General features: G+C 48.4%; 1 protein-coding gene across 1 annotated transcript in view; it reads left to right on the forward strand.

Annotated features, from left to right (window-relative positions):
* SCAI (suppressor of cancer cell invasion) overlaps window positions 1-14916 on the forward strand; it is a 23050-nt gene that overhangs the window by 6608 nt on the left and 1526 nt on the right. The window contains exons 2-14 of the mRNA XM_009070188.1: window positions 419-514; window positions 1141-1227; window positions 1763-1861; window positions 2450-2546; window positions 3305-3403; window positions 4396-4548; window positions 5342-5443; window positions 5981-6082; window positions 7086-7164; window positions 9066-9165; window positions 9624-9705; window positions 14292-14364; window positions 14883-14913. Coding sequence (XP_009068436.1) covers window positions 419-514; window positions 1141-1227; window positions 1763-1861; window positions 2450-2546; window positions 3305-3403; window positions 4396-4548; window positions 5342-5443; window positions 5981-6082; window positions 7086-7164; window positions 9066-9165; window positions 9624-9705; window positions 14292-14364; window positions 14883-14913 — 1200 coding nt within the window. The remainder of the gene's footprint in view (window positions 1-418; window positions 515-1140; window positions 1228-1762; window positions 1862-2449; window positions 2547-3304; window positions 3404-4395; window positions 4549-5341; window positions 5444-5980; window positions 6083-7085; window positions 7165-9065; window positions 9166-9623; window positions 9706-14291; window positions 14365-14882; window positions 14914-14916) is intronic.

The raw sequence follows: 14916 nt of genomic DNA on the forward strand, positions 1-14916 counted from the left end.
ATGTTTTCAATGTTGCACGTAGGAACATGGTCCTTTCGTGTTTGGGGTGATGCAGTGCCAGCAGGTTCGGAGAAATGCCAGGAATCATAGCTCTGGGTGCAGGCAGAATCCTGAAGTGTTTCAAATCAATCCCTAACAAAGCTGTTCTGACTGACACAAACCCTGCTGTCACGCTGGAATCCACTGCCTAATTCTGCCTTTGTCGCTGCCTGTTGCACGTAGGAACATGGTCCTTTCGTGTTTGGGGTGATGCAGTGCCAGCAGGTTCGGAGAAATGCCAGGAATCATAGCTCTGGGTGCAGGCAGAATCCTGAAGTGTTTCAAATCAATCCCTAACAAAGCTGTTCTGACTGACACAAACCCTGCTGTCACGCTGGAATCCACTGCCTAATTCTGCCTTTGTCGCTGCCTGTTGCAGGGATTTACCTCAGTACGGACAGAAGCAGTGGCAATCCTATTTCGGGCGAACATTTGATGTTTACACCAAGCTCTGGAAGTTCCAACAGCAGCACCGGTAAGGGAATGTTGTAGGCAGACTTCGGGAAGGGAATGTTGTGGGCGTATGAGTCGTGGGTTTAAGTGCAGTTTTAATCTCTGGCATGCCCAGGGCCCGGCTCAGATTGAGATCTCACTGTGTTGTTCAAGCATGAAGGGAGAGAACAGCCACTTCCTGCAGTGCTCACAGGCTAACGAGCTGAAACGCTGCAGAGTCTTTGGTGTGGCTCTCTTAGCAGACCCTTTAGCTGCACCTGAGTGTTGGTGCTTTAATCCATTGCCGAGGGGGTGAGGGATGATGGATTCTGCAGAGCAGAGCCCATCTGGAGTGGTGTGAAGCCTCTCTGCAGCGTGGGCTCCGATCCTTCACACCTTCCCTTGGCTGCGCAGCCGGAGTGTTCTCCCGGGAAGTTGTGACCTTTTGTTGTGTGCATTTTGTGCAACACACTCGTGTCTGCTTCTCACCACGTTATGCAAGATAAAGGGTCCCTGCTCTGGGGTGTGGGGGCTGTGCTGGCTCTGCCAGGGACTGCTGGCCAGGAGCGAGCTGAGCTTGGTCCTGTGGTGGCTCTTTGTCTTGTCTGGTGGGTGTTCTGAGGAATTCGGGAATGCCTTTTAATCTTTCTTTTCTCTCTTGCAAAATAGACAAGTATTGGACAATCGGTATGGGTTGAAGAGGTGGCAAATTGGGGAAATTGCTTCCAAGATTGGGCAGCTCTATTACCATTATTAGTAAGTAAGCCCAGCAGAGGATTCAGTGGGGGGTGCAGGGTTAGGGGCAGCTCCCTGGTGAGCAGTCAGGAGACTCAGGAACAGGGCTGAGGCACAGGGCTGTGTCTGGACCAGGAGGCCCTGGGACTGACTGCATGGGGTGCTGCAGGAGAGGCACCCGCGAGCCTGTTTCACACTGGTGCTGCCTGAGGACTTCTCTCCTGCCTCCAAAGTGTCTTCCATGCTGCATTGCACTCTTGGGCCAAAGGGTGATTTATGAGTTTGGGAGCTTCACGTTCCTTTCAACTTCTCAATGAACTCATCACCTGTCCATCTGGGTGCAAGACGGGCAGCTTTGATTGCTGCCTGAAGTGGGATCCAAGCTCTGAAATCTGGCTTCCCAGCAGGCACAGGGAATGGGAGTCTGGCTTCCACATGGTGTTAGTTGAGGAGGGAGTTCTGCCACGGATGCACAGGATGGTTGAGGGGGCAGGAAGGGAGGGCTTGGCATGGATTTCCACCTGAGGCAGGAAGCTAACCCGGCTGTCCCCCACAGCCTGCGCACCTCGGAAACCAGCTATCTCAACGAGGCGTTCTCCTTCTACTCAGCCATTAGGCAGAGGTCATACTACTCCCAAGTCAACAAAGAAGACAGGTATGTCTGAATGGATCCTCTTGTTTTTCCAAGACTGGAATAGTGCATGGAAGTAGCTACAAGCTGTAGTATGAGTATAACTGGGATAGAATCTGTGTTGTTGAAGGAAGTTTCTTTTAATCCTCCTGCCATGATAAAAAAAATATCTCAGGATAAGTAAGAGTTTTGCTGTATGACTGAAGGAATGTTCTGTCAGTGCTGGGCCCTGAAAGGAGGATGGAATCTGGGATTGGGCCAGCTGGACTGAAGCAGAGGAACTCAATTCTAGTCAGGCTTCTCAGGGGAACACCAGCTAGTACTGCAGCACAACCAGGTGTGAGGAGCTAGGCATGACATCCCATGCCTTCCTCATACAGAGACTGTGGAGAAGGGAGAGGCTGTGGCTTCCTTAGGGTATTTTTTGTCTCCCTGTACTCAATTTCAAACAAACCTCTAAGCAGCCAAGTAGCTGTTGATCACCACATGAATTCAGCCACAGTCAGTGTTAAGCCTTGCTCTGGCCTCAAACTCCTCCTCTCCCTTGCCCCTGCTCCTGCCTCTGCTCTGGTTTAGCCTCACCTTTGGCTGTGCTGTGTTTGTTGTGTTCAGGCCCGAGCTGGTGGTTAAGAAGCTGCGTTACTATGCAAGGTTCATAGTGGTTTGTCTCCTTCTCAACAAAATGGATGTGGTGAAGGACCTCGTGAAGGTATGTCAGAGTGAGGCTGGAAGTGCTGAGGGGTGGGAGGTTGCTGATCCTTGATTTTCTAGTCTGTCTGACATCCAGCACAGTGAATATCTTCTGTGATTCAGACGCTCAGTAATGACACTTTCAGCTCAAATGATTTGATAGCATTGTCTGAACACCAAGTGAAAAAAAATAATCCAGGAGCTGCAGCCGAGACAGGGAGGTGCCCTGTGACTGCAGCAAAGGAACAGCATGCTGCTCCTCGCAGCATATGCTTCCCAGCCCCACTCACAACCTTGCTGCAAGCAGCTCCTGGTCTTGACAGTTTTGTGTAGGTTGCACTGCTGTCTCTGTGTCTGAGCTTCCATGAACTGCTAGCTTAGCTTAGCAGCAGCTAAAACAGCCACACCATTCCCTTTCTCATTGTATTTAAAGTTACTTGTAAGCTGAAATTTGAGTCTTTGGTATCCATAGCTTATGGTAATAACCAGTGACATAGCTATGAGTGGGATAGTTATACTTAACTCCAGAGACTCTTTGCATTTGGACCCACTTAAAAGCCAATTTCCACTGCCAAAATGGAGTGTAACGCTGGCATTCTGTCTGCTGAAGGAGCGTTTTGGCTGGCATGTTAGTCAGGAGGCTGCTGCATCTGTTCCCAAGGAGTTTGTTTATTGATCACCCCTAAGGGCCAGCACAGCCAACCACGTGTAAAGTCACTGGCTGCGTTAGCTCTGGGCTGGAGAAGTGACTGTCTCTGCCTTGGTCTGTTCACACAGGAGCTGTCGGATGAAATTGAGGACTACACTCATCGCTTTAACACTGAAGATCAGGTGGAGTGGAACCTGGTTCTTCAGGAAGTGGCAGCGTTTATTGAGGTGAGAATGCCAGAGTGATCCTGTGCCAGCAGCTGTGTGTGGTGAGCTGTCACAGACCTCTCTGTGAATGTCGAGACAGTCAAGACACAGGAGCTGTGATGACAGCAAAACTTTATTTCTAATCCCCCACCATCTCTACAGTGCCTCTTTTGTACTGTTTTTCACACACCGTGTTTATTACCTGTTGGTCAGTGATGTGGTAATGCCTAATTTATTGGTTAACAGCTATTTCCATGTGCCCTTATTTGTTATCCCAAAACATTCTCTTCTTAGTGACATCTTCATTTCTCAGATGATGTCTGCCTCGTTATTCTCATGGATACAAGCTAATCATTCTCTTTTTGTAGTCCATTCTCACAAGATGTTTTTACCTCATTAGTCTCAGGGATACAGGCTTATCTCGTCAAGGTCAATGCTGTTCTCATTCCTGAGGCCTCCAGTCTGCCTTCACAATTAGCAGATGTGCCACGTGCAGGGACAGGATTCCTGCCCCACTCAGTCACTGCCCTGTGGCAGCTGTGAGCAGGAGGATCTAACCCTGCCAGAACGGGTGGCAGTGTTAGCACTCACTCACCTCCTGTGCTGTTCATCTCTAGGAAGGGAAGGCAAACTAGAACAGTGCAGAGTTCTTCTCTGTGCAGGAATATTTAGCTTACTCTGTGTGAATTTGTAAGGCTGTTGGTGACATTTGGCTCTGCAGGCATAGAAAAGCCAAAGCTGAGTCCGTGTCAGTAGAGGCAGTGTGGTTTTCTATTTGCTGTCCCTTCATGTGCCTGTGCCATGTATTTCTTGCAGGCCCTAAGAGCTTTGCTTTCCCAGGTGGGAAGGCATTGCCCTGTAGCCTGCAAATACACAAATACAGGTATGGCAAAGTAGCTTAAATCATCTGCCTCAGCTATGAAGTGTTTGCTGTGGGAGACAAGACCTGTTTGTCTGACTGCAGCACTGGATGTTTTCCTGAATTCCTGGTTTGTTGCGGTTGCTTTTTTCAGGCAGACCCTGTCATGGTCCTGAATGATGACAACACCATCGTGATCACCTCTAACAGGCTCTCAGAGACAGGAGCACCCTTGCTGGAGCAGGGCATGATAGTGGGACAGCTTGCTCTTGCAGATGCCCTGATCATTGGGAACTGCAACAACCAGGTAACAGATCTTGGGGGTGTCTGTGGAGCTCAGAGTCCTTCCCCCATGACATCCCTTCTGACCACGCACAGACTCCAGTGCAGACCAACATCAGCATGTGTTTGTTGTGAAGTTTGTGGTGGCAGCAAGAAAAGGTTCTCAGAAAGAAGAGCTAAAAATGAACCATTAGATGTTAGACCCTTGTGCTGACCTCTTATTGCTTATATTCATCGTGTCAATTCAGTGCATAGAATTGATTTTCATATCCTGGATTGTTCTTAGCATTCAAACATGAGAGGCCTCTGGGGTATGTCTAGAACAAGCTTGACTTAGCCTTTCCCATAACATACTCCAGCTTGCTGCAACTCCAGTGCAACAGGAAAGGGTTTTCACAAGACCATTCATGGTCTTGATTTTTAGGTGATAGTGAGGATAGTGAAGTTGCAACTTCATGACTTCTCTCTGAGCTCTCTTTTCAGTAAGCAAGGGCATTGTATCTAAACCACACTTGGTGCATCTTTCTCAGCTTTGCCTGAATTCACAGCATGTGGCCATTTCAGCACCTGGTTTGTAAACACCCCAGAAAGTCTAGTTTGGCAGCAGGGTCAGCTCTGTGGTGACCTGCCTGGCAGGCCAGTAACAAACACCCTGTCCTCTGTCAGCTGTGCTAGAAGTCACTCAGCTCTTTGGAGGTGCAAGATGACACTGACCACTGAGAGAGAGAGAGTGGTCTGTCTGGTGTGCAGTGGGGTCTCTTACCTGCATAATTCAAAGAATCCTGCCCAGTCTGCAGAATAAACTGATTCTCTTGCAGGTGAAGTTCAGTGAATTGACCATCGACATGTTCCGAATGCTGCAGGCTCTGGAGAGAGAACCAATGAACTTAGCCACACAGATGAACAAACCTGGAATGCAGGTGAGTTCCACCTCAGTGCCAGGCCTGGCAGCAGCGCTTCCCTGGGACTTTGTTTGGCTTTGGGTAGTGTGTCCCTGCAGCATCCGGTCACTGTGCAGGGCAGGTTAGTAAAGCTGGTGTAACTCTCGCTAGGGGTTAGTGAAGAGTAGCTCAGACTTGTGGATTCATCAGCTTTCCAAGTCATCTGAAGGTTAATATCCCTTCAGAAGAAGCATAAAAATATTTTATATGGGGGAAAAAGCAAACAGGAAGATTTTAGTTTTTTTACTTGAGATGAAGAGTAAATTTTTTCACTCTTTCTTGGGTGATATTTAGAGAGTAAGAAAGATTTAGGTAGCAAGTGTGAGAGGTGATACAAAGTTCTGGTCTGAATACTGTGGACCTTGCTTAGTAGGGAATGCAGCATGGACAGACCATTGTGTGGGAAGTGTCTTGGAAATGAACATCCTAATACGTGGAAATTTGGTGGGTTGTGGAACTGCTTGGGTGATCTCTGGTTGTTGGGGGTTTTGAGTGGTGTTTTGTTTGTTTTAACAGGAGTCGACAGAGAAACCAGCCAGGAGGGAAAACCCCCACAAGTACCTACTCTACAAACCAACTTTTAGCCAGCTCTATACATTTTTAGCAGCATCATTTAAGGTGCGTGACACTGTGAATTTATTTGTAATAAAAAATAGCCAGGATGGTATGTGACAATAAAATGTGGAGAAGAGAAAAACCTTAGTATTTTTCTACTTCATGTCATGTCAAACAATCCAGAAGCAAGGAAGTAAGTCAGGAAACTGTTGCTCCTCAGCACTGTTTAGCTGCCAGATCTCCAGTCCTATATCCAGTTGAATTGTCTCTCCTGCATGTGCTGTATTTTTATCTGCCTGTCTTATTTTCTTGCCCACTGCTCCATGCCAGGAATCTATACATTTGTAGATTTTTTGACACAGTTGATGTGCTTATGTTAATGTAATAAAGTTTCTGAGCTCATTATGCTTAATTGTGACCATACAAGTCAGCAGCTTAGTAAAACCAAAGTATGAACCATGTAAAGAAACAACTTTCAGTTTGCTTCAATGTAGTGGTGAGGTGAAGGAAGTGGATCCTTACTACTTAGAATTTTGGGTTTCTGCATGCTCAGCCTCTTGCAGACATGGAAAACATCTGTTCCCTCATGCACACAGAGAAGTGGGAAATAGATTCTTTTCACAGGTCTGTACTGAAACCTGGGTGTGTTGTGCTTGTTGTCCAGCTGAGAAGGGTCAGGGGGATGAAGCAGATGTCACAGACTCTGGGGTATTTGGAAACAAACCTTCCTTTAGGATGGGGAATTGTCTGGGAATTAGGGTCTGCATGGATCTTGGCAGCTCTTGATTTCCAGATCTTGGAAAGCCTCAGTCTGGCTAGATAGTCTGTGTGGAAGCAGATGCTTTTTCAGAGCTGCTTGGCCCTCTGATATGAGCTGTGGGGTCTGTGTGGAGGTTGGACATGGCATCAGGTGTCCTATGTGTGCTGCCCGTGCGAGGGGCAGGGAGGGCAGCCAGAGGCAGGAGCAGCATTGGAACAGCAATGTGTGTCTGGAGGTGATGTCTGACTACTGAAATAAACCTGTGCCTTTCTCCCCTTGCCACTCCTCCCCTTGTCTGACTTCCAGGAGCTGCCTGCAAACAGTGTGCTGCTGATCTACCTGTCTGCCACGGGCGTGTTTCCATCAGGTCGTTCGGATAGTGAAGGTACAATAAAGGAATGCTCCCTGTCATGAACAGGGCTTGAATTCTCCGTGTTCCAGGACAAGTGACCGAGAAAGATGTCACAAAGCTCCTTCTAAAAGACCAGTCAATTTGATTCTCCTGCCTGCTCAGTAAGATAGCTCCTTCCCCCCCCAACAACAGTGTTTGATTAGTGTGCATTAACCTGAGAACTTTCCAAAGGGCACATCCAGTTTTTGATGCATCTGAAGTATTAAAACCTTCCCCAATTCTGAAGACCACGTGGCTCAGTGGATGCATCAGTGCAAAGTTCCTGAACAGGCTGAGTGGCACTTTGTGATCCTTTCCAACCCCAGCACCAGGAGATGGGTGGTGGAAGGGCTGAAGTGCTGCAGGGACTGCTCAATTTGCACACTTGTTAGCCTGACAATTCAAGCCCTTCTCATGATTTCTGACAATTCCCCTCACCTCATCCTCCTGTTCTTGGCAATCTAGCAGAATATTTGGATGCAGCTCCAATGTCAAAGCTGAAAACTGGTTGGCTGAAGTACACACAGTCCAAAGATCTGTTCATAATAATTTCAGAAAAAAATTGACACAACTCTGTAACATCCTAAATACCGTACAAACCTCATCTGTTTGAGACTTGCATTCCTTTATAAGATGCATGCCTTGTCCTCCCCAGCGCATGATGTGTAGAGCTCTCAAAATGTTAAAAGAAGAAAAAAATCCCTGGCAGCTTTGGATTGTGGCAGTGATTTTTCTGAATGCTTTTAACATTTTGCTGCTTGCTGCAGCCTGGTGACAGGTCCTGAGCGGTGTGTTTAGAGCCTGTGCTGTGTGCTCCCCCCTGCTCGTGTTGTGGTAGCCCCAGCCCTCCCTCTGCACCACCCGGGCTCAGCCCCCAGGGCTGCAGCCCCCCCAAGCCCTTCAGCTCTGCACTCCCCCAGGCAGGCCGAGAGGGCTGCCCACCTTGCCTTGTGTCACCCCTTAGTGTCTGTCTGCCCTGCCTTGTCTCCCCAAAGCTTCTCTGAAAGTGCAAAGGAGTCTTACACCCAAACCTCAGCAAACTGCACTTGGTAGCCAAGTGTGGCTCAACCAGCTCTGCAGATGTGTAACAGAATGAGAAAACTAATACTTTGTCTGCATTTCATACCCATGTCAACGGCAGAAATGTTTCTTGGTATCGTGCAGGTTTTGATGGTTTTATAGCCATTGCTTTCACCTTTGCTCTCCATCAGACAGTCAAGAGATAGCTCAGCTGGGCAAACGTAGCAGAATGTTTCTCTAGCTTGCCATGGGAACACATGCCCAGGGTTTGTGCCGGTGAAAATTGTGATCTCAGGCCTTGAGATCTTAAAATACAAAGCTTCACTGCAGAGTTGAGATCTGCTTACAACTGTGCTGTCCTTCTGTCACTCTGAGCTCTCTCCTCTCCCCTTTGCAGTGTTAGAACTGCAAGTGACAGTAGCGTATCTATTCTGTTTGATTAATTTAGCCTGATTTTTTGATCCAATTCTGCATCTGGAATATACAAACTCATGCAGTAATTTTACAAAGGTGTTGATTTTCCTGTATCAGATGTGTAATGGGTTTTAATCCTTTTGCTCTGTGGTGTAATAAGAGCCAATATTTGGATCTTTTGTACTATGTTTTTGGGTAAATAGTGAATAATTAAATTAGGAGTTGTGAAGTTGCATTGATCGCTTCTATTTGATAGATGCTGAACCTGTTAAAAGTGCATAAAGTGGCACATGCAGTTAGTGAAGTCTCCACATTCCTCTCTCCTCTCCCTACAGCCGCAGTAGCTCAGATTCCCTTTGTTTTCTGGGATTTGTTGTTGCTTCCTCCCTTTCATGTGACCACTAACTCCTGTCAGAGGTGAACTGCCCTGCTGATCTTAGCTCTCCCTTCACCACATGCAGGTCCCTATGACTTTGGAGGTGTTCTGACCAACAGCAACCGCGACATTATCAACGGGGACGCGATCCACAAGCGGAACCAGTCCTACAAGGAGATGCACTGGTAAGTGCCACTGTGACACCTGCAGGCCAGAAGAACTTGTCTTTAATAGAGAGAAATGTCTCTGGAATTCAAACTCCTCAATTCAGGACACCATAATGGAGGTTGGCTTGACACTTGACATCGGACACTGAGAAATGAGTGTGCAGTGTTGAATGACGGTTTAAACACTCAGAAAGTATCACTGTGATTTAAGTTGTTTATTGCTGGCAAAAGTCAGATTAATGGGGGTTGACTTCTCAAGAAGGTAAACATCGCTTGAGCCAATTAGAAGTGCTGTAGCCCATCTTAGAGAGTACCAGGTTAGTGGGGCAGTTACTCTGAGGATGGATCTGAGGACTGGGGCATGGGCAACCTGCTTGATTTTTAGACAAGGGCAGGAGTGGGGCTGAGAAACACGAGCACTGTCACAGCTGAGCAGCAGTTCTCGTGCTCTGTGAGCCGTCCCTTTCTTTTTGCAGCCTTCACCCTGGAGATCTGTACCCTTTCACCAGGAAGCCCTTGTTCATCATTGTGGACTCCTCCAACAGCGTCGCCTACAAGGTAAGGCCTTCCAAGGCAGCTCCTGGTGTGGTAGGATGCAGTGTCAACCCCTAGTTAGCTTACACTTTTAACAGGCTATTTTTTTTAAACAGTTTGTATTCAGTCTTTCTTTTCTTTTGAGGTTGTGCATGCTAGTCAGGATCTGACCCTATGAATAGGAACAAGAAGGAGAAGCACATGAACAGCCGCTCATTGGAAAGTAATAAATCCTCCTGGAGGGAAAAAAGGTTCAAGATTTCCAAGGTCTCTGGTGGGAGGTTTATTTTTGTTATATACCAAAGACAAATCTTGGTGTGTGTGCATGGGGGAGGGAGATAACTAATCTGCTTTTCTTTCTTCCAGTCTTCCAACACTCAGTTGCTTTTAAGCAGCAGAAAGGAGTCAAAGCATTGAGCCTGGTCTTATAAAACACGGGGTGTCTGTGTCTGACAAGTGTCTGAACCAAGGAAGTAACAAGACTCAAATTAGCATCCAGTGTTACTGTAGGTGTTTGCTTGGACACTGAGCCTCTTTCCTAGGGTGCTCTGGACTTGCAGGAGAATTGCTCCATGCCAAATCACCTCTGGGAACCTGCAGTTCGGGTAACACAGCAGCAGGCACTGCACTCTGTGGCCAGTTGGATCTGGAGAGCGTTACACTTTTGTTTCATTCATGAATGGGGTAATAAGAATGTGCTGTATCTGGGGAAAGTGCCACTTCTTCTGTCTTCCTGTTTATAGCTCCATTATGTGCAGTGAGGCAAGGGAACATCCACAGCTGCGCTCCGAGGAGGAACAGGGACGTCTAGTGGCCAGAGGAGCTTGTGCCTTGTTCAGTGCCCACAGGCTGTGCCGCTGGGTTTAAAGGCACTTGTTGGCCAAGGAGAGGCACTAAGTCAGTGGTCAGTGGGACTTGGGATAGTTGTGTGCTGAGCCATAGGTCTGTGGGCCTGCCCATAGTTCTGTCTTGCACCATGATGTATCTCAGAGGGCTTTTTAATTACCACTGCCTTTAAGGTCTGAGAGCAAAGCTGCTTTTTATTAAATTCCCTTCCCTCTTTAAAGGAAGGGAAACACAACTGGAATGATTTTCTTGTCTTTCTGAGAAAAGGAGCATTTTGTAGGGATTTATTTTCCTCTGCTCTTTCCTGACATTCATTCCAGTGTAACGTCAGGGTTGGTTTTGTTTTAGGGCACAGAGTGTGGCTTGGGCTTGGTTTTTGGGTTGGTTTTGGGTTTTTTACCCCCTTCCTCTCTTGGAGTTGCTGAAAGATGTCAAGTGGATCAGCTCTGTAGGAGAGTAAGGGATTCCTGGTGATCTTTAAATCAAATACAGCTCTGGACAGACTGGGGCTCCGTGGGCAGCTCAGAGCAAAGGATCTGTTTGGGGTCGTGGATTTCCACACATAGGTTTGTAGCTTCTTTGAGAACAACTGCCAAGTGTCCAAAGGAGAATTTGCTTTTTGTATTACCTTTAGATTTCTCTGGGCACACAGTAAACAAATCTGTAACCTGCACCAAGTTTCTCTCCCTGTGGCCTGATCTCAGTGGTGTCAGTGCTCAGCACACGGAGCAGCTGGTGCGAGAGCAGTGCAGCTCTGCCTGGTGTGAGGAGCACAGAAATGGGAGGTTTGGAAGTGTTTCAGGCCAGGATTATAGGAGTGGCTGTCAGGAGCTGTGACCCAGATCAGAACTGTGTGGGCACAACTGTGAGGAGTCTGGAGAGCAGTGTGCTCAGTGTTTCAGCAGTGACACTGACCTTGCCCTTGTCGCTGAGCACAGGCAGATTGAGGTGTGGGGATGGGTTTGGGTGTCTCGTGTTGTGCTCCACAGGAGGTTCCTGGCAGAGCTGTGTGTGTCAACACTTGCTGGCCTGTGCCCATCCCTGCCTGTCACCATGCTGTGTGTGTCCACATGCCCAGGTGCCTGTCCCCACAGTGCCCTGGCAGTGCCCGATGACTTCGTGGGCTCTGGCCCTGGCACGGACAAAGAGGTTCTGTGCGACCGTGTGAGGAACTGCAGCCAGTGCTGACTCCTTTCCACATGGCTGCGCTGATCTCTCCTGATAGGACAGGAGCTATCCTGACATTTAAATGTCACTGCTGGCAGCACCGGCAGGAGCAGGCACTGCTCACACGTCGCTGTTCTGCACCCGCACGCAAACCTCCCTCTGCCTGGAGGGCTCTGCTGCTGGTGGCTGCAAGTGAGTCCTGCCAGGAAGTGACTTGCCAGTTCGTCAGATCAGCAGCACTTGAACAGCTTCCTCCCCTGTATATTTAGCTGGAAGATGACTGCAGACCGAGCACAGCTCCCGAGCGCCGGGAAGTGTTTCTAACACTTCCATTTAAATATAGATGTCTGTGTGTGCCTGAAGGTCACCCCTGCATATGTGGAGGGGATAGTATTTTTAAATCAATACCTTCCTGGAGCTCTGGTTGTGCAGGATCATGGTCAGATGCGAAGTGCTGAAAAAAACTGACCCAAACCAAACCCTCCAGCCAAGGGAAGTGCAAGGCCTTTGGCAGTGGTATGGTGTGAACACTCAGTAAAGCTCCCATGTGAAGGGACAGCGTCTGGAGATGATGGGGAGTTCTCTTTTGGAAAGAGGTGTGCATGACATGCATTGTAAAAGCAGCAGTGCTTCTCTTGGAAAACTGGGATGCTGAGGTGAGAAAGCAGAGTCAGTTTTGAAACAAAATGTGGTTTATCCTTTCTGGAGTTACCCATGCACTGAAGGGTAGAGCATTCCTCATCCAGAGCACTGAAAGGTAGGGCATCCCTCATCCAGGGCAGCTGCCAACATCTGGGCTGCAGGGCAGGTTTTCCTGGTGCACCCTGTGTCCCTCCACTCCCAGCCACAGCTGTAAATGCTCCAGTTCCATGTATCCCACAGCACTCGTCTGGGGAAACTGGGAGCAGAGGAGGTGGTGGGTGGTGAGTGAATCCTGGTGTTCCCCTGGGCTCTGGGAGGCAGTTGTGTCTGGGCAGGAGCTGAGACAGGGACTGGGAAGGCTGAGGCCTCTCCTGGATGTGCAGTGTGGGTGCAGGGCTGGCAGCAGCAGTTGTCTTCTGAAGGGTTGTGGGTTGAGCTGTGGAGTTTGTCCCCTGTGCAGGACTCACTGGCTGTGTTGGCTTAACCTCTGCTGGGACAGTCCAGAGTGATCCCAGGCACTGCCAGTGAGTGATACCTTGTCTGAGACACCGAGTGACCCTTGGGTTTGTGTGTGGCTCTTGACAGTGTCTGACTGCAGTATGGTTTTCACCGGGGCGAGTCTGCCTTGGGCTGGGATGAGGGATACAGGATGGGATTAAACATGGCAATCTGTTCATGAACACTGAGCACAGGAGTTACTAGAGAAGGTGAGAACTGCCAGTGTGTCCAATTCAAACCAGCAGAGCCTGGGCTGACCTCTGGAGTGTGAAATGTTTCTGTATGGTTCAGTTTCACCAATCCCTGTCTGCAAGGGAATAGTCTTTGTCTCTTCATCAGAGACCAACCCTTACATCCAGCATTATCCAGCTTCTTGGGCTCCTAATGAACTGGAAGGGATTTTAGGGCTGGTCAGTACTCTGCCAGAGATGGGAAATGCTCTATGTGGATTAGACTAGATTACTGACTTTAGTGTGTAACAGACTTAGACCAAATTACTTCTGTGAAGCTCATTTAACTGAACCATACTGCCTAGAAGGGCAAGTTCCACTTAAATGACACAGAATCCAGAAGGAATTACAAAAATTGGCTTTTTGAGGATTGCACACAAGCAAATCCTTGTGGTGTTGAGTGTCTTGCCCTCAGAGCCTGGCAGCTGATCTGCAGGGGTGTGTGGCACTCAGGGGCACTGAGTGTGTGGCTTGGCCTGGCTTGGAGGGTGCAGATATTGTCACTTACCTCTTCTACAGCTTTGGAGCCTCAGTTGTAGGAAAGCTGTTCTGGTCACAGCTCAGGAGGTTGTGACTTTTGGTTTTTTCCCCTTCGTGATCATTCTTTGCCACCAGAGAGACGCACAGTTAGCAGGTAGATGTTGGTGGACAGTGCTTGAGGTTCTGGAGGAATCCTTGTGCATTGGGACACTGGGGCAATATTTGAGGTGCTGGTGGAAGAGGCATGAAATGAGCACTGTCAAACTAGGATTCAGTGCAGCAGATGTTAAGTTATGACATACTTGCTTTAAAGGAAACACTCGGCTCTCCTCTTTCCTCAGCCCCTCCTGCTAGGAAGGGAAGGGGAAAGAAATTACTTTGGGCAGTTCAGCTGGTATTGAGGGAAGATGCTAGAGCTGTTCCAGCCTGAAAGGCAATGGATTTCAGTTTGACTGCACAGCATGATTTGTTTCCAAGTAGTGTATTGCTCCTGAAAGCCACATTCCATGGGATCAGTGTCTGCCATCAGCAGCAGTGAAATGAGAGGATTCCCATAAAATGTAGTGGGTTATATTCCTTCTGTGCCATGATTTGTGAACAAGTGACCTTGTTGGCCTCGCTGCCAGTGCTGAGCTGTGTGAGGGGCACTAATGTCTCCTGACCTTAATGGGATTGTGCCCTTGACCTGCTGAATGTTCAAGGCAAGCAAAGTGACCATCAACACTTCAACATTCTTATCTGTTGCAGAATTTCACAAACTTATTTGGACAGCCCTTGGTGTGCTTGCTTTCTCCAACAGCATATCCAAAAGCATTGCAAGGTATGTGCAGCATTGCATTTCCTCACAAATCGCAGTTGCATCGCGTGTCTATCCCAAACTTAGGTCCCTCAGGATAAGACACCTTTCACTGCTGTGTAGTCCCCAAACCAGGTTAGCAGTCCCTGAAGTAGTGTAGAATGGTGTAACTACTGTCTATGGTAAACCAGTTGTTTTAACACTGATGGTATTTCACAGATAGCTCCACCAGGAGCAAAGCAAAGCCTCTCCTGCACGGGGCCGAGGGAATTGCCAGCCTTGGGCAGGGCTGATGGTGGTTGTTAGCACTTGGGGCAGCTTTACCAGTCCCAGAGAGGGAGCAGAGTCAGTGAAGGTGTCTTGGTGCTAATGCATGTGTCCAGTGAGCCCCTGTTGGCAGGTACTGGCAGATCCCCACGAGGGAAGGTGTAGCTCTCACGAGGAGCAGTTCCCGTGCCGGGAATGTGTTGGGCGAGCAGGGACAGTCTCTGTTCTGTGTGCCAAGTGTACCTCGTTGTCTACTGATTTACCTTCTCTTCTAGATCAGTCCCAGCGGGGCAGCCTCTTCACACTCTT

This window comes from Acanthisitta chloris, unplaced genomic scaffold (assembly GCF_000695815.1).
Source record: "Acanthisitta chloris isolate BGI_N310 unplaced genomic scaffold, ASM69581v1 scaffold21842, whole genome shotgun sequence".
Classification (NCBI taxonomy): Eukaryota; Metazoa; Chordata; class Aves; order Passeriformes; family Acanthisittidae; genus Acanthisitta; species Acanthisitta chloris.